The 27650-nt window shown below is 33.2% G+C and overlaps 1 protein-coding gene and 1 pseudogene across 1 annotated transcript; one reads left to right on the plus strand and one right to left on the minus strand.

Moving 5' to 3' along the window:
• Positions 1-20454: 20454 nt before the first annotated feature.
• LOC107954869 (neural Wiskott-Aldrich syndrome protein) lies at positions 20455-22114 on the plus strand. Its single transcript, XM_016890556.2, has 3 exons — positions 20455-20900; positions 21007-21753; positions 21853-22114. Exons 1-3 carry the CDS (start codon positions 20822-20824, stop codon positions 21882-21884), a joined length of 858 nt encoding a protein of 285 aa, XP_016746045.1. The 5' UTR covers positions 20455-20821; the 3' UTR covers positions 21885-22114.
• Positions 22115-22862: 748 nt separating this feature from the next.
• LOC107954868 (coproporphyrinogen-III oxidase 1, chloroplastic-like) lies at positions 22863-26035 on the minus strand (annotated as a pseudogene).
• Positions 26036-27650: the final 1615 nt, after the last annotated feature.

The raw sequence follows: 27650 nt of genomic DNA on the forward strand, positions 1-27650 counted from the left end.
AGGTGGATTTTGACTTCATGAACCCTGATAGAAAGCATAGGAGAAGTTTAGGGAACAAGTTTGGGAAAAAATGATTCTTCCACTCGCCACTGCCCAAATTAAATCATGAGAGGCTTCTAAATCCATTGAAGTGGGGTTGATGAAGGGTCTAGGCATGTTTTTTTTTCTTGTAGGTTGTAATATTTTTTTTTGTGAATAATAAAATTATCTTCTTTTGCTTACTATATCATGTTCCTTGTTTTCCTTATTTCGTCTTCTTAATTTATGCAATATGTAAAAGTGCTTTCTACTTTAGTCTATATCACTAAATTGTGGGTTGTGAGTGCTGGGGAAACTATTACCATGTGTAACACCCCTCGCCCAACCCAATCATCGAGTTAGAGCTACAGAATGTTCCATTCGAAAACGGAACAGTTACAAACATTTAACGAACAATTCAAAATGAAAACCATTTAATTCTATTATTTTAATCAATCAGTACAATTTAAAACCTTTCTTGAGTCATATTCGAGCTTAAAACAATAATACACAATTCAATGATGATAGTTTCATTAATTTTTTACCTTTGACCCACGTTGGATTAATTACATACAATAATTCCTGATCTCGAGGCTTAGCCTATAGATTTTCTGTAACACCCTTTACACGGTCCGATCGCTAGACCTAAGCTATAGGATGTTACCATTGATTACTTGAATGATTATCATTTTATTTGGTTCATAGACACAATGCTCACATAACTTACAATACATATAGAACATAGTATACATAACATACAACATGCTTAATACAATCATGGCAGATCGTTACATGGCGGACTCTCTTGCAAACAGTTCAATAGTAGACTGTCCTGCGAACTCCTATACTGCAGAATGTCCTACAAACTTCTGTATCATGGAATATTGTTGAATGTTAAACTAAATTGCATTTAATCTTATGCCTTGTTCAAAATAACATCTATGCGGATACAACACCATTACATGCATACATATCCAGAAATGGACTTGGGTCCCCTTCATTTACAAATGTCAAAAAACAAACATAAATAAGATCCAGATATCATATGTTACAAAACTTAAACACTTAGTAAAAATTTTACGACAGGCTTAAAGCCATTCTAAAACATACTTCTCATTCTTTTATTTACTATTATTAAAATAAAATATTAATAAAAGAGAATGTTTAATAATTACATTAGATTTTCGGAAACAACATATGACATTTCAACTTAAAACTTTGTTAAAGGCAGACTTCTTCATGGTGTAGAGTACTAAGCGCCATGTTCCTATGGTGTCCTCTGTATACATAATATCACAACTTGAACTACCACATTGACGCAATCTTGGCTTGGTCCCTCCAGGTGTACCAACTCTTTAATCAAAACCTGCATCCCAAAGAGTCGCTTGTAAGTTCAACCGAACTTAGTGAATTTTAATACAGGTTACCTTTGAATGTTTATTGTTGAATTCCTCAACTTGAAGATTTTGGATTTCCTTTCAGTCTTTGGTGGATACTTTTCTAATTTATGCGCTTACATATATGCCAATTCACTCATTAGGCATATTACAGATTTCACCACTCAATGCGGATCTCATTTCCTCTTCGAAAAATGGATGCATTACTCAAAAAGATATTCATTCAAAATCTACCTTCGACGGATTCTCACACAGACAGATGTTGAACACTTCACCCAGAATGGTGTACTCATAGATATTTTTCTTAACGAATACTTATACTAACTAATCTTTTAAGATGAACTTCATATGAATCCTACCTTTGGTAGATTCTCATACTGAATTTGGCAGCTATCAAGAAACAAGTCAGATCATATATTAAATCAACCCAGACCACAACTAATACTGATAGATGAAACATTCTAAGTCATCCTAAGAAATCAAAGACAACTATGTTACATATCATGAGAACGTCTAGGTTTGGCGGACAACTTAGACTCCCGATAACCTCTATATATAGCATAAAATACTTAGATTTGATGGACACCATAGAATTTAGATAACATCCTTACATAACATAGAAAAACTCAGATCCAGTGAATGCTTAGACGACTTATAATTATGAATAAGCCAAGTTCTCTGTACAGAAGAGCTATTATGGCGGATTCACTCTTCAGAAACATTACTGATAAATCTTCCAAGAAATACCCCTAAGGAAAATTCAAATTTCACCACAAGGCTATCAAAACAAGGATATTTTCAAACCTACCCAGATCACTACCATAAAGTCAACTAGCAGAAAAGTCTCAAAGCGTACCCAAATCTCACCACAAAGTCAGTTAACCAGATTTTCCTTCAAGGGCGTTATAGAATATGCCACAAAGGCATCACATAATTGATCTTATCGTATTTATTTTCCAAAAATTGCCACGACCATGGTCTTTCCACATGTCTACCACATTGGCCTCTTCTAGTGTTTATTGTCCCATCAGCTCTCGTGTTTCTGGTTCCGACAGACTACATTCTCGCCATAATAGCCTTCGTGTTTACTGTCTTGATTGACTTCGTTAAATACCACCACGAAGTCCATTATCATATCACATATTTTCCCGACACTCCGCCAAACTCCTATTCTCTAACAACTTAGTCATGCATTCTCATTTAACATAGAACACACTTACTTAGATTTCATTCATACTCCTGACAGATTCATACTCTCAAATACCTAATTTCACATACATACATACCTCATTTGTAAACATGGATATACTTCACGATACTTCACACACACATACATTCATCAATTATCTAAGAAGATGTCAACATATGAATAACCATTGTAAATTAACATGTATGCGGCAGGTTAAAGACTCACCTGAACATCACTTTACTTAAGCTCAGAGTTCCTGTTTTGATAGTCCTACCCAAACCAACAACACCAACAGCACCAACTGCTTAAGAGATCATGGAACTTCCATTAAAACTCTATTTATAGATAATTTACTAACATATAAATTTCATGTGACCCCATACAGGCCTCTCACTCACACTCTACTATTCTTATGCCTTATAGCATCCTTATTCTTCATAAATCTCAACATACAAAGTTATAGAACTTACCAGGAGATTGAAACATCCACTAATTAAACCAAAAATCTTAGCTTCCAGTCCTAAAGAATAAGAAGAGATTGTTTAGGTTTAGGAAGAAGAACCAGAATATAGAGCAGAAGGAAAAATGACCATCTAAAATGTTCCCTTCCTACCATATTTATTCAGTTTCCCCTTCAGTGGGTCTTGACAAGTGTCAAATACATACTAAAATTGTCCTTTAAATGCCTAAAAAAACCAGGAAAAATATAAAAATGAAATCTGGATGCAGATATTGTCTAACTAGTCAAGTCCATTCAGTTAACTTTTAACCAATCTCATTATAGAACCCACTTGCTCAGTGTTCGAGTAAACTGAGCGTACCATACCCCTAGCGATAACTCGCATGTAGCGTGGTCTTAAAAATACTTTAGTCCCGTAAAGCTTTCTCATATACTTAGTAGGCACTTCCAATTCAACCAAAACTCTAAGGCGTACTCTTTATTTGTTGTACTCTTTATTCAATTGAAGAATACCCGAAGATGAAATCCTTAGATATTTTCACGGCTGAATACAGTATGCAGCAACCGTCCACTAATATTAAAAGTGGATAATTGCCATATAAAACCTTTTAACTCATAGAGGTCAAGGACGACTAACTTTTACCATCTTTACAATTTAGTCCCTATACTAAAATTAATTATTTAGTCAATTGAATTACCAAACAAAGATTTCATATAACAATATAACATACTAGTAAATATTAAATATTAAAACTTACGGACTCAATCATTGATAAACAGGGTTTCGAAATCACCATTTCTGGTACCACTGAAATTAGGCTGTTACATTTCCCCATTATATGCACGCTACAACTTAGAAGAACAGCTCACACTGACTTGAAAGATTTTGGCTTAGTCCATTTCCAACATCTTGTATATCCCATCGTACTAGAAAAACATAACAAGCAACTAGGTAAGTTTGAATGGATCTATGAGTTATTAAAATAATATACCCGATCTTGATATTATCATAATATGGTATGACTTCAATAGCTTGGTCTCATGTTTGACGTCACTTGTACGAGGGCAGATCATTTATCATCATGATGCACTCTTGACATCATTCGTCTTAGCGTAACTTGTAAATTGGCACATTTAACACATTGAAACAGTTCTCTATTTTCATCGTTTCTGCATTAGTATATCTTGTAACATGGTTCCGCTTACACATATGCATTGGTTTTATACAAGATAACTCGTTATCAATGCTTAGTAGTTCATCATGTGCAGAGTACCTTGGCAGAATAATACTGCTGCGAACTAACACTCAGTGGTTGGTCCTTGAAGACTCAAGCATAAAATTTCACATTTTGAGGACTTTTACATGCAGACCCACACATGGTAATTTATACATGTGGATTCAAACTTGGGGTTTATACTTATGGATTCCTACTTGCGGATCCTTATTTAGTGGACATGCTCCTGCGAACCTACACCTATGGACCCACATATGCAAATTCATACATGCAAACTTATTCTTGGAAGACTTAAATTTGTGGGATAATACATTGGTGAACTTATACTTGAGGATTCATATCCATTGGTTAGTTCTTATGAACTCTTGCTTGAAGAATAGTCCTTGCGGACTCCTGCTTGAAGAATAATCATTACGAACTCTTGCTTGAAATAGTCCATATGGACTCTTTCTTGAAAGATAGTCCATGCGGACTTTTTCTTGAAGAATAGTCTTTACGAACTCTTGCTTGAAAGATAGTCCATTTAGACTTTTATATGGTAGAAACCTATGTATAGCCTTGGCATGGAAACTTGAAGACATACTCAATAGGCCGGAATAACTTGAAACATGGGGACAAGCCTTGCTGACTGTCATAAATTGCATATGTCCATGGCCATGGGACTTGCATACATACATGAGGCTTAGAGCCTTAGAGCCTTAGACTCCACAAAGTCTCATACTTGAGAAGAACCCTCGTAGGGTCATCAAATGCTTGTGCACATATATCCTCGTACAGTCCATCTGAACCTTCGTAAAGCCAAATAATATGCATATACATTCTCCGTACCTTCCAACCAAACCTCTGCAAAGCCAATTAACATGTACCATAAAGTGCACAATATGACATCTCTTTATTCATTCACCCATCATTACATCGCTCCATACTCCGCATATCATTCATTTTCACCAAAATAACACATATCAAGCATTCAAAAATATAACATAATCAATAGTACTTTACCCAGTAATAACTTATCAAAACAACAAGCTTATGCTTACAATTGGGCATGCATTTACATACCAAAGTTATCATACATTAACATTATGACATAAATCGCACCAAAACAATATATATGCAAAGTAACTAGCGAACAATTTAGAAACCAACATACACCATAACATTGTACTCATCAAACAATTCGTCAATACCATAACTCGAGCTCACAACCAACATGCACCTTATCTCGTAACATACATCCGTGATTATGGTAACTTTCCCACGACAAGGTAACACTTCTTCATAAGCATAACACACAACTTGAACATCACAATACAAAGCATGCAAGATAAACACTAAAGATTTGAGTTCAGGAATTTACGAAAACATACCTCAAGGTCGCATCACCTACTAGCTTAACTTCCCCCTTGACGTTCAGTCTCCATCCGTCTTCACCAGCTAAATAGTAACAACCATATAGGACCAGCCGTGAAACATTTAAGAGTAAGACAATCGAGTTTTAACAACATGCAAAGTAAATTCTCTACTTAACATGCTTCTTTTACTTACAATCCACAACCAACATTTAGCCAAATGTCTATAGTTTATTTATTTCTTTCAAAATTAAAAGATGCTAAAGAGTATAGAAACGTTACCAGCTCACCGATTTCACATTTGATTAAGCTAATTTTCTATTTTTTACCAGTATACAACTCAATCCCTTCGTTCCTGTGTCTCTTATTCCAAAATAGCCAGAGAGAAAAAGATAGTCGAAAAGAAGTTGGAAAAAGGAAAAATATATCTTCACTAGTTTTCTTCTCCCCTTAAATAGCCACTCTCTTATTAATCTCTCAACACTTTCTATGCAATCACTAACCCAAATTAAGATAAGATATTAGAAACAAGTCATTATTTCTCAATAGGCCTCTAAGAAAATTAACAATCATCATTAATGCCTAATTTACCCATCAAATTTTACAATTCGGTACAAATAAGATGTCATAAAATTTAATTAAATCATATAATAAAACTCAGGGTCACTGATCCAATATGGCCAAGTTTTGATCAAAATTTTAGGTGTGACACCATGAACCGGTCTAAGGTTGGTCATTAGGTTACTTTTGTTAATATCTACTTGCAAGAATGTCTTTAGAGTGAATCATGCTTATCCATGCTCACCATACCAATTCTTGATAGTAAAAATATAGAGTGGAGGAGCCAAGGAGAACAACAAACGATAGAAGAGGGGTGGCTCATCCTATATGGATTGAAAGTCGTAGGTTGAGGGTAGGAAGAAATATCTGAGATATCACGATAAAGAGCGGGAAATTGGAAGGAGAGGGGGAGGAAACGAAAAAATAATGAGAGAGAGGGAGAGAAATATCCCTTACTAAAGAGTAGGAGATGCATATATAAGGTTGACCTCTCCATACAACATGTTATTCTTTAATAGGTTGACATTCAATGGTTCTTTTTTAGGTCAATAATATGGTTTTACATGACCAGTGATAGTTGTCTCATTAGAATAACTAGGTTATCAAGGGTAGTTGACTTGTGTAACCTTAACCTCTAGCATAGTAGCTCTTGTAGAGGAGGAGATGATTGGAAGATTTGACCATAGCAAGCATGTATTATGGAGTAAGGTGGCAAAGGTATCTCGGACTCAATATGTGTAACGATACTTGTGTTCTTGAGTTTGATTTTCATTTGAATAAATAAAATAATTTGTATTTGATTTTGATTAGGGATGGTAATCGAGCAGGGTGAGGGCGAATAGTGCTAAATCCACAACTGCTCCACTATTAGGACGCTCTACTCTACCACTTGTCCCACTCCACTTTGGATATATAATCTTGAAAACAACTACCACTTCCATGGATGTTGGATGCATCCATCCCTGCCCCACCCCTTTCCTCTTCATTTTAATTTTTGCTACTTATATTTTTTTTCAATCTTTTTAAATTCAAGTAAATGTTTCAACATAATTCTTCAAAAAAAAATTTGAACATAAAATGTATGATTTTTTTTCTATATTACATTATTATATTTTTATCTTTTTTAATAATTTTTATATAAAATGATAAAATGATAATTTTATATAGTGGAGTGGGTCGGGGCAAGGTAAACAATTACCATAACCGTTCTATACCCACTATCTAAAAGAAAAAATCCACTCCTCCCCGCCTCGCATCCACTTTTCTAACAAAAAAGCCACTCCATTCGAAATGGACCGATTCGAAATTTATCGGACGGTTCGAATTTTGCGATCTCTAATTTTGATTGGTAAGTTTAAAACCTAAAACTATATTCAAACAAAAATGAATTATATATTTTAAATTTAAAAAAATCACCGTTTATATAAAACACTTCTAAATATATAAATTAAACTGAAATAATTTAAAAAGTAAAAGAATAAAATTTATAAAAAAAAAATTATCCAAATTGATATTTTTAATTCGTTTTCGTTTTGATCCGAATACCGAATTTGATGTATGAAATTGAAAAGGAATAAAAAAGAACTAATCTTGCATTCTTGAAATCTGAATAATTAGAATAAAACTAAAAAGCAAAAATAAAAGAATTGAAAAGATTGAAGAACGAATTGAAAATTAAAGGAAGATGGATGGATGGAACTGAATTATTGATGGATGATGCATATTCATGTTCCTTTCCTCTTTTGAATTCAACAAAACACTTTTTAGATTATAGCCAACTCTCTATACCCTACTAAATTGATTGAATTCAACAAAACAATTTTTAAATTGAAGTGTGAAGAAGTAAACCTCACAACTGCCGCATTCAAATAATAAGAATTGAATCATTAGAAACTCAAAAAAAAAAAATTATTAATTCTCTTTTTAAAGTAAATAACATAATCAACTCACTCTAACGTTATTTTTATTTTAATTATTTTAATTTTTTTAATTTAGTCATTGTTTGAATTAATCATTGTCATTAAAAATTCCGTTAAACCACTAATAGAACACTGACATGATTTTTTTTTATTTTTGATTAAAACTAAGAAGCTCTCTATGATTAGTCCAATTTTTTTTTTTTAATTTGTAACATAAAAATTACTAATCTTCATCACTTCTCAACATCCACCATAAAAACCACCCATTCTCATTATCCCCCATCTCCTACTCCTCCATCCTTATCGCTCCTGATTCTGTGACTCCTGTATTATAAAAACTACCTTACACGACTACTTCTTTAACATGGGTGTTGCCTAACCAGAAAAACAGAAATATATATGATATAAATTTAGCATTTTCTATTTGTATAGTTGTTTGGGATAGTGGAAAGCACTCTGACCTTTCAGAATCAGTTCCCTAGTATGAAGAAAGATTTTTAGGGGAAACCATATTAAATGATGGAACAAATGAACCTAATCAAATTGATGGAGTCCCCTGCTAGGTATGACTCATATCCACCGATTTCACCAGTTGGAAGGATCTAGAAAATTTCAGTCAGTGAATGTAATTAAGTGAAAAGGTAGAATTTTATATTATATATATTTCTGCTTTTTGGTTAGGAAATGGTCAGTGAGATATCTATCACCAATGAAAATGAAGCAATGAACAAGGCTCGTTTGTGAAAACCAGGGACAGACTCCCCTTGAGCTTTGTATTTTGTTTCACTTTTGACAGAAGAAACAATGCCTAATGTAGTATGAGCAAAAGTTTCTATCAGTGTAAGTGTGCATGTAATCAAGGAATTATATGATATTGCTATCTGCTTTTCTCCTAACCAATGCACTTCAGCTTGCTTGATGGTGCCTTTCTTGGCTTAAGAAACTGAATCCTTATCGCCAGTACTTGCTGGACTTTTTTACAGGTTCTGTTCTTGAACTGTTTTTTTAATTTTGATTGGTTGAGTTATAACACTTTATTATATCCAGTATCGGTCACTTTAGGGCCACTCATTCAATTTCTAGATTGTATATGTCAATTCCTCAGGGTTGAATATGATAGAATACTTTTTCCCATAATAGAGTTCAAGTTTCAACTTTTACGTCTGGCAGACACTCTTTTAATGTGGCCTCAGGCAAGCTGTGACGCTTATCAATCATATACCCATCTATGATTGAACTTTTGTTGTTCTTTTTGGGATCTTGACAATAATAGGAAACTACTCATCAGTTGGCTGGAAATCAAATGCTTGTGTAAGTGATTGTTATGGTGCAGGTACGATAGAGTGAACAGCGATAAAGATGAGGGAGTAGGAGATGGATGTGATGAGAATTGGTGGTTCTTATGTTATAAATAGAAAAGAGATTGTATGAAACTGTCTCTTTTTAATAGGAGTATGATAAATCAGATTTTTTCTCTTGATTTTTAGCATTTTTAGTTGGATTTGATTTTTTTCAATAGGAAAAATTTGATTTGTCATGCTCCTATTAGAAAGGAATAGCGATGACGTAGAATCATAGTTTCGTATAATCCTTTCTCGTTACAAATAAACAAAAAAAAGTGTTTCAGAGTAATTATAGAGAGGCCTCTAACTTTAGTCAAAAATAATAATAAAAATATCACATCAACAATCCATTAATAGATTAACAGAATATTTAACGGCAATGATCAATTCAAACAATAATCTTAATTAACGTAATTAAATTGACAAAAAAATTTAAAATAACTAAAATAGGAGCAATACTATCTTAAAGTGACATAGAGTATAGTTTACTCAACATAATATCCAATTAAATAACCTAAGCCATATTTCCTATTTTAATTTAATCTTTCATCATAGTGATGCCATACTTATATCGATTAATGAAATCACATGATAGTCACATAATTTTATTTAATAAGGTAAAGGTTATCTAATTTGTAATTCATTACATATAATTCGATAAAATGACTATTTTAAGTTTAAAAGTTGGTTTGATGTGTTTCAAGATGCGATGAAAAACTAAGAACAAGGGTTAAGATTTTATGTTGATAAAACAACTTAAATATACTTGATTCTCATTCAAAAATTCATTGCAAGTTGACTCATATTTCTCCTTCAAACAAATCAAGTTAATGATTATTTCATCCATTTGAGGCATACATCAAAGTGTTTGAACACCACAGTAATAATAAAAAATAGTAATTATTAGATAATAATTACACTTTATTATAGTTATAAGGAACTCTAATTCCGTAAACATATTTAATTATTTGAGTGTAATTACATTTTAAAAAAGATAAAAAATTGAAAAGTATCACGAATAATTACTTCACATATTTCTCTCGATTTTCAACTCTCATTGTAAGAATTGAAGTATATAACCCCACTCAAATAAATAGAACTCATTAATTATAATAGTTACTTGGACATACTACACATGTATAATTATAAACAAGTATACACAATTTAATTATTAGGTGATTTTTCTAACATTCCTTAATATTTTAAGAAAACATTTAGTATGATGGAAAGTTATGGCTTTCAAAAATTAATTGATTGAAATGTGATTCTTAAGTATGAAAAAGCATAGTTGAAAGTTACTTTCTCATAAGTAATAAAAAGTGATTCTTTATATCGATGAAAAGTAAAAAGAAATTACAATTACAAAATTAACGTTTGTTTTATTTGTGTTTAAGGTATTAACTTATTCAATTAAAAAAAAACAGTGATTGCTTGTTCTATGAACCATTCGAAACAATATAACTTTCTTAAATATTATATTTTATTTGACGGGTAACTCAAAAGCTGTCGCCACACTTCTAATAAAAATATTCAATGAACCATTCGAAACAATTTAACTTCTTAAAATTTTAATAGCATTTTTCCATGTCTACCAGTAATCATATTCTGAAGAATGCATTAAAGGCCTCTATTAACAAGGCCACTGAGCAAGCGGTGAAGTTTAAAAAGTTGCTTATGGATATCTCCACCCAAGAAGCAACGCTGAAATCCACCCCTTATCTGCTAAAAACCAATCATGAGAATTTGAAAGAGAAAAAGGTAAGGATGACTTGGAGATGCAAATGAATCTGAGTTGGCGAAGCTGAAGAAGAATCATAAGGTTGAGGTAGTTGCCATAAAATTGGAACATGAGGAGGCCTTAGAGAAGGAACAGAATAAGCTCATGAAGAAAGAGAAGAGTTGAACCAATAGTGGCTGCCAAAGATAAGGAAATAGAAAGTTTGAAGAAATAGTTAGCAACGAAGGATCAGTTGAATGCGGAGATCATGGAAGCTGCTATGGTGGAGGTTAATCGTGTGGTACCTTATTTCCAAAAGGGTACCATTTTAGCGATTCAAGTTGTGCGGACTCGTTTGATCTTGGCGGTATAGAAATGGATGTTTGTAAGGGAATTGAGGTGGATATTGACTTCTTGAACCCTTAATAGAAAAGCATGGGAGAAGTTTAGGGACAGGCTTGTGACAAAGTGATTCTCCCACCCGCCACTACCCAGATTGAATCGGAAGAGGTTTCGATAACCATTGAAGAGGGGATGATGGAGGGCCAGGGCCCCATCGAACCCATGAGCGAAGCTTTCATAGCTGTTAGGCATGCATATTATTCTTTTTGCTTGTAGTTGTAGGTTGTAATTTTTTTTTTTGTGAATAATAAAATTATGGGTAAATTACACCAACAGCCATTTAATTTTGGGTAGTTAACAAAACAGTCACCTAGGTTTCATTTCAGTTACTCAACTTTTGAAAAATAATAAAACAGTCACTGACATTATAAAAAAGTGACAAAACAACCACTGATTAACAGTTTTTGTTAGTGTCTTAACAAGACCACTAATGTGGCAAGTTAACTGCTGATGTGGCCAGTTAACTTGCCACGTTGGATGTCCATAGTAGAAACCCACCCAATTTAAGAAGAAATTGAAAAAAATCCCTAAAAAAAACCCTTAATAACAGAGAAGAAGAAGAAGAAGAAGATAGGGTTACCAATTTAAACAGCCCCTTTACCACCCTTCAGCCCATTGCTGCTTTGCAAATAATATGGAGATTCCCTCAGTTGTAGAATAAAATGCTCATAGCTATGTTTCTTTGGGGAGCAACCACAAAAATATCACCATCCTCAATTGATAAAACTCCTAGGTATTGATGGCAGCCAATGTTAATACCAAAGGCCACAATATACAAAAGGGTAGAAGCTTGCTCAGCAAAATGCTTACACCAATACTACAACTAGAGATCAAACAATAGCTATTGTCACAGAAGTCATACTGAAGCATAATTATTTCCCTGGTACCTTTTAGCCTCTTCCTCTCATAATCAAGATTCCGTATCGTAACATTTATTTCAAGTTCAAGGGCTGAAACTTTAGCCCATGCTTCTTCTCGGGCTGCCTGCTACCAACCGCAAAGGAAACTTCAGCTTAACAATAGACTAACTTCATAATGATGAAGAACAGAGGTTTGCCGTACCCAGATTGATTTATCTATTTATCTGATAAACGTCAATCCAGATACGATTGAAGAAATCAATTGTAATGCGTTCAAATAAAAAATACTCATAACATAACATTTATTTTATTTTTTATGCCTTCAAAACCTTAAATTGGTGCTGAAGGGGTTGTTTAAATTGGTAATCCCTATCTTATTATTATTATTATTCTTAAATTGGGTGGGTTTCCATTGTGGATATCCAACATGGCAAGTTAACTGGCCACATCAGTGGTCCCATTAAGACACTAACAAAAACTATTAATCAGTGACTGTTTTGTCACTTTTTTATAATGTTAGTGACTGTTTTGTTATTTTTCAAAAGTTAAGTGACTGAAATGAAACCTAGGTGACTGTTTTGTTAGCTACCCCAAAGTTCAGTGACTGTTGGTGTAATTTACCCTATAATTATCTTCTTCAGTTTACAATATCCTCCTTGTTTTTTATATCTCAATTCTTTTCATTTGGTCTTCTTAATTTATGCAATATATAAAAATGTTTTATGCCTTAGTCTGCATTGAGTTGGTGGGTATTGAAAGAATGAGTCTTATGAAATCACTTCCCTTAATTTATTAATAGAAATCTCTATTTATAGAGGAAAATATAAATAATTATATTTAACATAGAAAAAATATTAAAAAAATAATTTAAAACAGTTCAAAACTAGGATAAAATATAATAAGAACTTTGTATGGATATTTTAAATTCTAAGATTACGTTATTATCCCCTGCAAGATTGATGGTTGATAGAGCAACAATATTGGGTTGACAATTGCGAAAAAAACACAAACAGTTGATGTAAAAATAAAAGTGGATTTTCCAACTAAGGATGTTGTGTCACACTCCAAATCTGGCTTATTCGAATAGAAGGCGTGTAGACATGAAGTTGTCTGTTCTGGCGCACTCTGGTAGTTAGTCCGCCAATTTATAAACTTTTGGCGAGCTAATGTTTTGGCGAATTGAGTATCAGCCCATGGAAGTATAACAGGATTTAGTTTTTGACGTGTTCTTCAAAAAAGGAAAGAATTCGATAAAAGAAAATTAAGTCTTAAGTAGGTTACCTCCAAAGGTATAGTACACCTAATTTGTTCAAGCACTGTGAAGAGCAGGTTTTGGTAACTAGATCTATTTAGAAACCAACTGTACTAACTGGTCAAATAGCATATGGACAAGAGTCTCATTTATGTTTCTTTCGAAATCTATAGGCCATTAGGAAGGACAAATTCTGAAATTTCATGACACTTGTCAAGTTCCACTAAATAGGATGAGGTTATGTATGTGTGAGAAGGGTTCATAGAAAAGTTTCTTCTTCCTCCAAGATTACTCTTTAATCATTTTTTTTTCTAAAATTTAAAAGTTATTTGTTGGTTTCTCTTCTTATGTAAACTGGAAGCTAAGGATTCTTGGGAATAAATATAGGATGTTCCATCTCTTGGTAAGTCTGATAACTTTACATGTTAAAAGTAAGGATTTATGAAGTACATAGGCAGTAAGTTATGAATAAAAGGTCCTACATGGGGATTATTTGTACATGAAATGTTAGCAATTCATCTGTAAATGGGTTTTAATGGTGAATCCATGTTCTTTAAGCAGTTGTTACTGCTGGTTCAAGAAGAATGTTTGAGTTTGGAGCTTTGAGCTGTAGTAGGTGAGTCTCAGGTGAATTCCTAAGATCGACTCCTACAAGTCCCTCTAGATAGATCTTTTGTGATCAATATTCTAGTAACGGTGTATGAATACTTGAATGGCTGCTGAAAATATGTATGAAATCTTGGTAATGTACCTTTGTGAGTCTAGTATGTAATAGATTGTATGTATGAGTGCATGTGATTCTGTGAAGCAACTATGTATGGGTGCCTGAGATGTATACTATGATATGTGATCGTGTTGATGTGTATGAAACTTGTATTAAAGTATGATTTGGTTAAGAAAATAAGTTTAGCTTACCTGAATGTTTACTTATGTTAGGTATATGATGTGTGATTGAAAATGTTGGAATATGGTTTAACTGAGTGTTAGGAGTTTATGTGATGTGAGTTTTGACACTGCGATAGTATTCGATGAAGCCCATCAGGACAATAAACACGAATTTCGACATGACAATTTTGAAGAAAGTTCATGGTCATGTCACATTCTAGAAAGGAAAAATGAGCTACATTTATTGACTGGGGTTTTTTGCATATCTGAAGGCGATGATGGGCAAACCTCACGCGATGTGAGTTTAGAAAAATCCATATTGCAAACACGACAGTTCAAGGGGTGCCGGATGGCATTTTGATTGGCCTTACATTCTAATTGGCCCTTATGGTATTCTATTAGCCTTTGTGGCATATTCTGTTAGCTTTTGTGGCGTATTATGTATGTTGCCTTTGTGGCGTATTCTGTATGTTACCTTTGTGGCGTATTCTGATTGGCCCTTGTGGCATACTCTAATAAGTCTATGTTAAGGATATGATCTGTCTGAAGTTATTTGGTTTGAAAAGAATTGTGAGGAAATCGAGCAAGTCTTAAAGGAAGTTTCTTGAAAAGAAGTATGAATCAGTATGTTCAAAGAGGGTACCCGCCGTGGTTATCTGTCAATTTACTATGTGAGCGTATTCGATATAAGAGTCTACCGGTCTGAGTTTATCTGTGCTATGTAAGGTGGAATTCTGAGTTATCTAGTATTCATTATATTTGAATAGTATCATGTCTTGTTCTGAGATTTGATGGAATCTAAGTTGTTCGTTATCTTGGGTGTTTGGTCCCTATAACAATTATGTATAAAATTCTTCTAAATAATCTAGAGTGTTCCTCATCAGTATGAGTATGTGTTGGGTTGAATTAGGGTATGATCTGATTTAGCAAGCCCAATATGCAAATCTGCCAAAAGTGTGAACAGTAAGTGGTATCCGCCAAGAATAGTGTCTACAATTAATTGTTCTAAAAAAACCATTGAAAGTTGTCTTAAGAGAAAAGAAAAAGCTAGTATCATCTATTAAGATTTGGAGTCAGCCAATTAGTTAGATGAATGGTGATATGTTAAGAATGGTAATTGGATTTTAAGTATGTAATTATATAATTGACGATGTGAAGGTATCCGCCGAAGACAAATATGAGAAATCCAAAAAGTCAAGATGAAGAATTCAGCAAGAAAGGTTAAAAAGGCATGTTGTGTCCAAACTCACTAAGTTCCTCTGAACCTATGAATGTTATGTTTATGTTTCAGGTATTACTGTTTAAATGAGTTTGTCAGGAGAGACAACACCGAGAATGCACCAGAGAAGCGACGAACGGGGATTCTATGCATACAGTGGACATTTTGGAAAACTTGTATTTAGTAAGATTATGCCTTAAGAATGTATTTTTTATAAACCTTGTGTTGTATTAAGTTGTGACCAGTTTCATGTAGTATTTTATTTTAAATTTTTAAATACTTCTCTTTGTTTCTTTAATAGTGACATTTTTTATAAAATGTTAAGAAAAATGTTTAATGTCATGAGCTCAAGTTGACTATTTTGAAATATTGCTAAGTTTTGCGAAGTAACATCCGAGATCTGAATCTGATGAAATTGGGTCGGGTTGAGGGCGTTACAAGTTGAAATGACGAACTCTTGTTGTGAATTATGATAGTGTAGAACTAAATCCAAAATGTGGTTTGACATCCATTAGGCAAAGCTCCTCAACTAACTACAAAGATAATCGAGCACAAACATCACATTTTGAATTGGTAGATAGAAACCGATGATTTGCTAGTAATAAAGAAAATTTATTGGTAAATAAGAGTAAATAGTTGGAGAATAAGAGATGGCGTTATTTGAGCCTAAAAGGGCTAATAGTTTGAGTTATATAAAGATTCGAGAATATACTTGTTTGAGCGAAAGGGTAAAAAAGGGCATATATGCCAAGATCAAAAAGCATGTCATTAGACAAAAGCATGGGATAGAAACCTCTATTTATAGAGGTAAAGATGAACAATTGCATTTAAAATAGAAATAAGACAAAACAATTCAAAACTAGGATAAAAGATAATAACAACTTTATTTGAATATTTCAAATCCTAAGATTACATTATCAGTGAGTGCTGGGGAAACTGCCACCATGAACTGGTCTAATATGGCTCCTATTCATCTCTATTTGTGGTAATGTCTCCAAAGTGAGTCATGTTTCTTCATACTCATCGGATCAATTGTTGATAATAAAAATATAGGTTAGAAGAAAACAAAAATAATGGAGGAACGGTGCTTCACCCTATATCAATAGAAGGTCATAAGGTGAGAATTAGGGGTGAGAAAAACACGATTTGACTCGAAAAAATTTCAAATTTCGAGTTAAACGAATCGAGTTATTCGAATCAACTAGAATTTCTTTTTTCAAATTTTGAGTTCGAATTGAGTTGAGTTTTCGAATTCGAATAACTCGAATAATTCAAATAAACTTAATACCAAACTATAATATTTTACATTTTTATCCCAAACCCCTAAACATTTTTACTTTCCCTCCAAAACCTTTACACCCTCCCACTTTCCCCCTAAAACTTTTACCCCTCCCCCCAGTCTACCTTTACCCTATTTTCCCCCTATTTTTTTTTGAATATTTTCCCCTTAAAGTTTTACTCCCTCAAACCTTTAAAACTTTTTATTTTCCTCCTAAACTTTTACTTCTCACTCTCTACCTCAAATCAAAAATCAAACAAAAAAAATCCTTAAACCAATAATTTAATTTATATCTACTATTTATATTATTAAATTAAATTTCACATTTTGTACTATTTATATTATTGAATTATTTAATCATATTAAATATTTATAATTTTTTGTTAAAATTGAATTATTGATGATGTCATAAAATATTTTTATTAAAATTTTATGTTGGTATCAATTTCACATTTGATCTTTAAGATAAAATTTATTTAAAATTCATATTTTTTACATTTAATATATTGTTTTAATTTCAAAATATATAGTGACAAGAATGAGAAGATAATCGAAGCAACTAAGCAAGCAAAGAAGCTAACCCGTAAATGAAATATTAATAAATAAATTATGAGGGGATGAAAGTTAATAACAAATTTGATTACGGTGGGTGATAGTGGTTACAAGGACCTAAAGTTATTTTTTTAATTTAATTCGAATAAATATATTCGATTCGATTCGAATTTCATCTCACTCGACTCAATTCGAAAAAAATTTAAATCAAATTGAAATGATAAAATATTATTTATCAACTCGAAATTTTTTTATTTGATTCGATCGAACATTCATCCTTAATACCTAATGATAATAGAAAGAGATAGCCGATGGATTGTGGTAAAGAGTGGGGAATTAGATGGAGAGAGAGATCCTCTGCTAAAGAATTGGAGATGCATCCACAAGGTTAACCTCTTCATGCCACGTGTTGTTCTTTAATAGGTAGACTTGACATTCAGTAGTTTATTGTTAAATCAATAATATGATTTGATGTGAGGAGAGAATTGGCGAATGTGACTATAGCGGAGCATGTTTAATAGAATAAGGTGACTAAATATGTATAAAAGTACTTTATTTTTGATTTGAATAAATAAAATCTTTTATATTTGATTTTGATTTATAAGTTTAAAAGTTGAAACTATATTAAACTGGCCTGTTTATAAAAATTAATTCTAAATCTATAAATTAACTTGAAATAATTTAAAAAGTAATAAGAAAATATTATGCAAATTGATACTTTTAATTCATTTTCGTTTTGATCCAATTATCGAATTTGATAAGTGAAACCCAAAACGGATAAAAAAGAACTAATCTTGAATTCTCAAAGTTAGATTCAAATTATGTAAAATTTAGAATTAAATAATTAAAATGAAAATAAAAGAATTGAAAAATTAAACAACAAATTAAAAATTAGAGGAAGATGGATCTTGATGTTCATTTTCTTTTTTGATTTCAACAAAAGAATCTTTGAATTATAGTCAACTCCCTTAAGTAGAATTTTAATAAATTGAAGTATGAATGGAATATATTTCGTTTTTTGAAAAATAGATGCAAGATAGGTGAAGCATATTCTTTCTTTTGGGTAAAAAAATATGAAGCAATTATGGTAATTGTTTGTCCCGTTCCGTCCCACCTTATTCCATTATATAAAATTATCATTTTATCTTTGTATATATAAACTATTAAAAGATAAAAATATAATAATGTAACATAAAAAGTCATATTTTTTATGTTTAAATACTTTTTTTGAAGAATCATGTTTAAATGTTTACTTGATTTAAAAAAAAATTGAAAATATTAAAGATAACAAAAATAAAATTGAAATAGAGCGAATGAGGTGGGATGGATGCATCCAACATTTTTTAAAGCAATAGTAATTTTCAATATTATACATCCATAGTGGAGCAGGGTGTGCCAATTGTGAAACAATGATAGAATTAGCAATATTCACCTCTGATAAGTGCTAAAAGTAACATATTTTAGTCTCATTCTTAATGCGTTTTTGGGTGATTATTCGATGCTGATAGTGAATTTTCTGCTCCTAATCTTTTAAATTCATGTTTTTATACTTAGGAGAGCATTTAGGAGCCAAAAGAGCGAAAAACAAGTGAAAAAAATCGGAGCAAGTTACAAGAGCCACATGGGTTGACCATTTCCACATGACCGTGTGAGCCACTCAAGCTGCCACACGGCCATGTGGAAGGTTGTGTTGATTACATGGATTTGCATCCTAAACAGCAAAAAAATACAATTTTTAGGTTTTTCGAACATTCTAAGATGTATATATGACAAAAATAAGAAGATAGGAGAGAGCTGTCATAGAAAATTCAATAAAAAAACTCGAAAAATATCATTGAAGTTGATTCTGAAGTAGATTTCTGTCAAGATTGAAGATTCCCAGTTGATTTCTCAGGAGATTATAATGAGTTTCTTTATTTCTTTCTGTTATACTGTCTCTTGGAAGTTTTTATTTTCAAGCATGGACTAATTTTCTAAATATATAAGGGAGATGAACCCTATGATGAATTCTATCGTTTGATTTTTGTTTTACACAATAAATACTTAGATCTTGTTCTCAATTATGTGTGCTTAATTCTTGGTTTGATATTTCTAGACTATTGATTCATGTTTGATGTGCCTAAATCATAAGAGGAATAGACTTTGTTTAAGAGTAGATCTAGCGTAATTGAGTGGAGTTACATACAATCCTAGAAATAGGACGATATAAATCTACTGGATTAGAGTCAAATCTTATAGGGAATCCATAGACCAAGTTAATGCGATAATAGGGGTTTTAATTAGAAGGAAATTTCAATTAATCAACCTAGAGTCAGCTGCTCTTACTCTAGAAAGAGATATTAGCATAATTCAGGGATTTTTACGGATCAAGATGCTAAGTGAAGAAATTGCGTAATTTAGATTAATAGTGACAAATGAAGTCTAAGTGAATTCTCTTCTGGGTATTGTTTTGCTTTTTGGTTGTTATTCAATTATTCTCCTAAATTGTTCTTTGTCGCGTTCGTTAGCAATTAATTCAGTTAATTTTAGTTTTCAATCAATCATTCGAATTTATCGATCAAATAATAGAAAGACAATAATTACTAGTATTTTTACTCTTCGTGAAAATAATATATTTACTCACTATAATTATACTATTAATTTAAGATTTTTAGTTAGTTTCCCCGACAACAGCGTCAACCTCTAACCCGTTCCATTCCATCCCTAAATATAAAGAAGTAAACATCACATCCTTAAATGTTTGAGTTACTTAAAGTCAATTATAAACAAGTATATTTAAATTCAATTATTAGTCGCTTTTTAAAACATTCCCCAATATCCTAAACAGTAAATGCAATTTATTTTCATCGGATGCTTAATGAATATCAAATAAGTAGTATTCTTTGTCCGAGTAGAAAGCAAGCAAAAACAAAAGGTGAAAACCCTCCAATTTTCCCCATGCCCAAGCAAGCATATATTCTACCAAGCTAAAAGAAATAATTAGAATCTGGTTACAGCATTGATTGCCTTTGAATCTTCTTTAGTTTCCCTATGTTAACGGTTCCCCTTTCTGCCCCCACCTTGTTTCACTCCTTTTTCCTCCTCCCTGTCCACCAGATGTCCTTTGCCACTCTTCTTCTTATATATTTATTCAACCTGGATCATCCCCCAACCCTTGCTCATCTCTGTTACAACCCTAGCCATGGAGTCAAGGCCCCACTGTTTAAGCTTTCTCTATGCAGTCCTAATCATTTCAGCCTCCATTCTCTTCACTCACTCTGGTATGTAAATTCCTTTGTTTTCCCATTCTATTCATTTTCAATTGATGGATTGAATGAATGTACTTCGTATGATTTGTTGTTTCTTTTGTGTGCAAATTCTGTAAAGATGCCAGACTCATGGTTCATATATGGAAGAAGGACCAAGGCTCAAACCTCCATGAAAAGCTAAAAACAACGGATCGTATCGGCTTCGATGGTGATCCATATACCCTTGACTCACCTTTCTACCTACCACATTCTGACTCATTATCACCACTACTTCCTCAGCCTGACCACTCTCCTCCATTTACCCCACAATCGCCTTCCAACCCTCTGCCACCTCCGGCGAGTTACGGCCTACCAACACCTCCACCACCGAGTAACATCATCCACAGCCCACCAACACCTCCACCACCGAGTAACATCATCCATAGTCCGCCAGCAAATCCACCGGAAGCAGCTTCTCCCGAGCATGGGTTCAATCCACCTAGCATTTTCTCAAGTCCACCTCAACATCAACCTAACCCACCAAAAAATGTGTCAACGCCCCCTAAGCAAGTTCCAGGCCAACCCATTCCTGAACCGCCGGTGCTGAACCCACCACCTCGTTCTACTCCACACAAAGGGTCACGATCTGGTACTTGGTGTGTGGCTAAGCCAACAGTGCCTGATTCATTGATCCAAGCAGCCATGGATTATGCATGCGGGTCTGGTGCAGATTGCAAGTCGATTCAACCCAACCAGGCTTGCTTCCAACCCAACACGATGATCTCTCACGCATCGTATGCTTTCAACAGCTACTGGCAAAACAAAAAGGGAAGCGGTGGCACTTGTGATTTCGGAGGAACTGCCATGCTTGTTACAGTTGATCCTAGTAAGTTTCTGAATCTGAACTTCCCCAATATGCGAAAAAAAATAAACTAATGAATTTCTCATTTTTAGTAACAATTTTTTTTGCAATGAAAAATGACAGGTTTCGGTAAATGTCAGTTCAGCAACAACTGATCGTCCATGAGCACACAAAAGAGCCATTTGGAAGACCAATTATTCAAAGTTTGAACGAGCAGTTTGCCTTACATATAGCAATTTAATTCAGCTATTGAGCAGCCTATTTAGCTGGTAATTATTAGCTTGTTTCATTCTATGAAGCTGATAGGGTCTAAAGAATACTGCCTTTATATTAGTTTATGGTTTTATGGTATCATAATGTATATAAGAAAAAAGGCTTATCGTAATGTCTTATGTTTTGTTCCCAAAGACAAAAATAATTGCATAAACAAAAACTTGCGAATTTTTTATTTCAAAAAAAAAATTGCAGATTTTTGAGACAAAATATTGTGAAATAGATTTATTCCCAAACTTTCTTTGGTTGGGAAGCCAGAAATGAACAAGATATTATTGCTTGGTCAATATTATCTTTGTAATATGGATTACCTCATTAATTGTTAAAGAAATTTCATATTTCCTAAATTAAATTAGTAAAATAACTCATTTATTAAGGTTTTAAAAAAACCATTTAAAAAATTAGGAACAGGGGAAGGATAAAAGATTATTCCATTGTCACTAAATCAAAATAAACCAATTTTTAATGGAAAAAATAAGCACAGTTTAATGTTTAAAACCATTATTCATGTTCGAAGTTTCTGACGATCGCTTGCAATGAACTAAATCTGTACTTTAACTGAAACCAATTTAACCACAATTATGAATAAATTTTTGCGCTTACTATTCATAATACCAAAAATAAGAAAAAATTGAGAATAATATAAACAGAAAAAGAGTTATCATGTAAATATATCTATATTATTTAATTATTAATTTATCCTAATTCACCAGCAAACACGTGCTTTAATGGGTTCTCTTAAGAGGAGGGGAAAGGAAAGGAGGGAAAATGAATAGAACCACTATTGGTTTAAGTATGCCAGATCAAAATGAACACTTATAAATCAGAGACTTTGTACTACTTGGAAGTTTAAATTCTGCTTAGTTCCAATAGCTAACCAGATTGTATTAACATCTTTGCTTGTACACATTAACAGATCTCATCTCTAGAAAACTCCTTAATGTAAACACAGATGTCAACAGATTCAAAATATTATTAGCAATTTTTAGCATCTAGACAATGTGTATTATAGGAAGAAGTATTGGATCACATTCACATGGTTTACAATAAGAGTCCCCCTATCACCTTAATGCTATAGAACCACCAAGATAACTACAACTTCTGCCACAGGAAAAAGACCCCCTTATAGAAGAAGAGATAGGACAGAGAATTGGGGGCCAGGGGGGAGGAACTGAAAATATGAGAATGAAAAGGAAACTTCAAAATTATACAAAGAAACACAACCAGTAAGTATCAGACATACCTTGGCGTTGATGCATAAGGATCAGATCCATTCCTTAGGATTCATGCAGGCATCTAACAATTTCCACTCTTCACTTCCCTCTTCTGGTTTCTGCGTGTCAAGCAAGAAATAGGCCTCTCACAATCAGTTATAGCTTCTTGGTAATATATCACCGCAAACATTTTCACGGAATGTGTAGCAAAGTTTACTTGGACGGGAAGATGGAAATAGGTAAGGAAAGCTTACATGATCATATTCCCATCGTGCAGTTAAAGGAAGAGACATAAGAATACTTTCAATTCGACCTCCTGTCTTCAGTCCAAATGTTGTACCTCGATCTTAGACCTTTCATTAACAAATCAAAATTATAAGGATCTGGTTTGGAGAAATCTTAGATGTGAATCTCCCTAGTTTAGTTATAGCTCAATCCAATACCAAGTTGAATTCTACATAGCGGCCCCTCCGAAGCTGTTGCCATGCCTTGTGGCTCTCATTAAATGGTGTATCCTTCCTTTTTTCTAGGATGGGTATGTATGCTGGAACCACGGAATCTGCACATTCTGCAGATCAAATAGAAAAATGATACAGAGAAAAACAGCAAATCCCCTGGAATAGCTAACACCCAACAGTTAATCTCAGTCATGAGGAATTACCAGTGGCAAATGAAAGAAGCATTTCTTGATCATAATCATTTAGATCATCAAAAAATATTCCCCCAAGCCCTCGTCTCTCACTTCGATGCTGCATAAAAATTAAAAGTAAACATGAATTTAAAAATTTAATCCATAATTGAATGGGAAAACAGGTAATATTATGAGAATATGCAACAAGAGAATGTTTTTCTATCAAAAGAAAGGTTTTAGAACATATATGATCACCACGAAGGCTACTGATGTTACTAAAAATTACAATGTTTCCACCGCAAATAACACCGCCTCCATCCTACTCTAGAAAACCGTTTAAAAGATGCACATTTTGAGAAAGTGATTATCTGCCCATTTGTTAATTCAAATGCTATACGCACATTCTAAAACTCAGGGAAATAAATAAAAACTAACAAAATACCCCAAAAAAAATGTGGCAAGATCATACCTTAATGAAAAAATAGTCATCACACTATTTTTTGAACCGAGGATAAAAGGATGGATCAAATTTATCACAAGCCCTTTTTTGTATCTAGAAAAGAAGGCCAACGTTAGCAAACAAACATTCAGCAAAACATTTCATTTTCAAAGTCTACAAGACTTAAATCAATGTTCTGCACATACAGACATAGCATAGTTATAGAATTTTGCAGTTTTCTTTAAGGCTGAGATGTGCAATGCACTGGCAGTAGAATCATTAATCTCCAGTGTATCTATCCGTCTAATACTAATATGTAAAAGGAACAGAGGTTGCTGCTCTTATAGAATTTAATCTATGTGCTTACAACAAAATCTGTTATATGATAATTGTAAGATATTGAAATATGAAGGTTCTGCTCAAATACTTGGATTTCTTCATGTTGGTTTTCTATTTTCTTAAAGTATCAGTATTTGAATTAATTTAACTACGTAAGCTCCTTGGCATTTGAATCATGCAAAAAGCAGATTCTCAAGCTTTATTACGGGTTAGTACAATATACAAAAATTTGCCACAAAACCATGGAAAGAAAAAAAATCCCACTTACTGAATGGAAGTGCTTGATATCCTCCTCAAAGATGTAAGCTGGAGTCAAATCAGTTCCACCACCAAACCACCATTGTCTAGGTGCTCCAGGAGTATCTGCACATTTTCAAGAGAGGTTACCACCTAAGCTTAAACCACTTAACTTCAAAGCACAAAATGCCTAATATGCAAACCATACAGCATAATATGCATTGCTACTGAATTGCCAATAAGAAGAAATGCATTGTTTTTGTTATATTATTATGGGGATAGATAACGACTCTCTACCTAACGGAAGCTTAGTTCTTGAAATCAGGTAACACTGTAAAATTACCCGGGTTCTAAAGTTACCACTTCAATATTCACGGTTCAAGAACTTAATAATAAATAATTGAGGATAAAGTAAGTACCTTTCGGAGCATCAGTCTCAAAATACCTATAATTAAAATGCAATGTAGGAGCAAACGGATTCTTCGGATGCAAAATCTGCCACACAAAAAAAAAAAAAGTTACTAAAACGATAGCAAGTATCCGCATTTTCTCCTTTGAAAGAAATAGCGATAACTGATGAATTACGGAGCTGATGCCAGCGGCGAAAAAGGGAACGGGACCGGACTTCTGACCGGCAGCAGAAGCCTTGGCAGCTCGATAGGCTTCAGGAGGCATAACTCCATAAACAACAGAGATATTAACACCAGCTTTTTCAAAAACAGCACCATCTTGCAACACTCTGCTAATTCCTCCACCTCCTCCAGGCCTGGTCCAAGCGTCCTCCTTGAACTTCCCGGCTCCGTCGAGAGCATCCAGGGCGCCGCACACGCTTTCCTGCATCTCCAGTATCATACTCTGGAAGCGCGACCTGATGGACCCGTTATCTTCGCCGTCGGTTTGACGGAGGAAAGTGTGGGGCCTTTCGGAGATTACAGTTTCTTTCTCGATGGAAACGGCGGAGGTCGTCATGGGTCTGCGGATGGGAGGGGAAGTGAAATTGGTGAGGGTGATGGAGGTGGCGCCAAAAGGGCAGAAGCTTAAGTGAGGTTTCTTGGAAGGAGCGAAAGATAGAGAGGGTAGCAGTGGCTGTTGGCATTGCAATATTTTGGAACGGATAATGAGTTTTGCAGAAATTTAACACAAATTTTGAAACGAAAAACGGTTAAAGGAAGAAATGGAATCGTCTTTTTTTTATAAAAATAACTCCAAATTTTTTATTAATTATAAAAATGACTCATGACCTATTTTTCATGCCAGCCAATTATTGACAGTTAAAATTATCACTTTTTTTATAGAGTCAATTTATTTGGCATAACTTGTATAAATATCATTCTGATATTAATATTAAAGTGATTTTTATTTTTATTTTAAAATTAAAATTATTATTTTATTTGGTAGAGTTGTAGAGAATTGCATGGCTATCATATTGCCTTTCTTTTTTAGTTTTTTAATAAAAAATAATTTTTTTTATTTTGGTGGAGCCATTCTCTTTTGCATGACCACTTTAATTGACCGAGCAAATTTAAAAAAATTATGATTTCGATTTTGTTCAAGACCAATAGCATTTTGTCTTACAAATTAAAAAATACCATGTTTAATCGCAACACGAGCAAGTCGACCGAGTAAGTTTTTCGGTGTTAATATTTTACAGCTCGGACGCTGCTGATATTGATAATCTCACCCATGCGGTTCGATTTGAGATTCCAATAGACCTTTAAGCATCCCGATGACCCAGAGAATTCCAAGTAATTCACTCATTGGCTATATAACCAATTTGAACTCGTTATCGTCCTACCACAGTCAACGAAAAGACTTACATGATCAAGTTGAACACGTTATCGAATAAATCACTGGCAACCGAGACCCCTATTTTGACTTGAAATTTTCAACGCATATGAAATTAAGGAATCAAATTTACACTCTCGAAAAGGACCATTAAATTTATCGGTGTCAGAGTTCCACTGAATTATCGTTAAATAAAACATACCTTCAAATTATAAAATTTTCTAAATAAAGGGAAACATAAAAACATAAAAATAAAATAAAAAATAGTCATGATCTCCCTCTCCTTCATCCTCTAACTTAATAAAATTTTTTTAAAAAAAAGTACTGATTTGCCATTGAGGTATATATAGTCATTTGATCACGTCAAAAAGAATGGCTTTATCAAAATAAAAAATTATTTTTTATTAAAAAACCAATTTAAAAGAATACTCAAAAAATGACAACATGGTGGTCACACCATTTTCTATGGCTCCACCAAATAAAATAATAATTTTAATTTCAAAATTAAAATTAAAATCACTTAAAAAAATATTGACATAATAAAGGTGGTGGCACCAATCTATTTGGCTCCACCACTATTATTTATTTTCTGGCCCCCGAAATATTTAGAAATATTGGTATTAAAGTGGTATTTATACAAATCATGCCAAATAGATTGGCTCACCCAAAAAATTATTTTTTTTTAATTCTAGCAGCCAATGATTTGCTGATGTGGCATGTGGGTGGCGTCAATCTCTTTGATTCCACCAACTTTCATTATTCATTTCAGGTCATTTACGTATATAATAAAAAATTGGATATTTTTTAATTAACAAAAAATTTCGAATTATTTTTATAAAAAAATCGAATGAAATGAATAAATTAATGTTTATGTTATGATTTAGGGTATTTCAATCCAAACCATCCTTTTAAATAAAAAAAATCCATTTACTTTGACATATCTACTTCCAAGCTAATTCACAGTTCAAGGAAAATATTTGGTAATTTACAAGATCTATTTTAA

Source organism: Gossypium hirsutum, chromosome D07 (assembly GCF_007990345.1).
Source record: "Gossypium hirsutum isolate 1008001.06 chromosome D07, Gossypium_hirsutum_v2.1, whole genome shotgun sequence".
Lineage (NCBI taxonomy): Eukaryota > Viridiplantae > Streptophyta > Magnoliopsida > Malvales > Malvaceae > Gossypium > Gossypium hirsutum.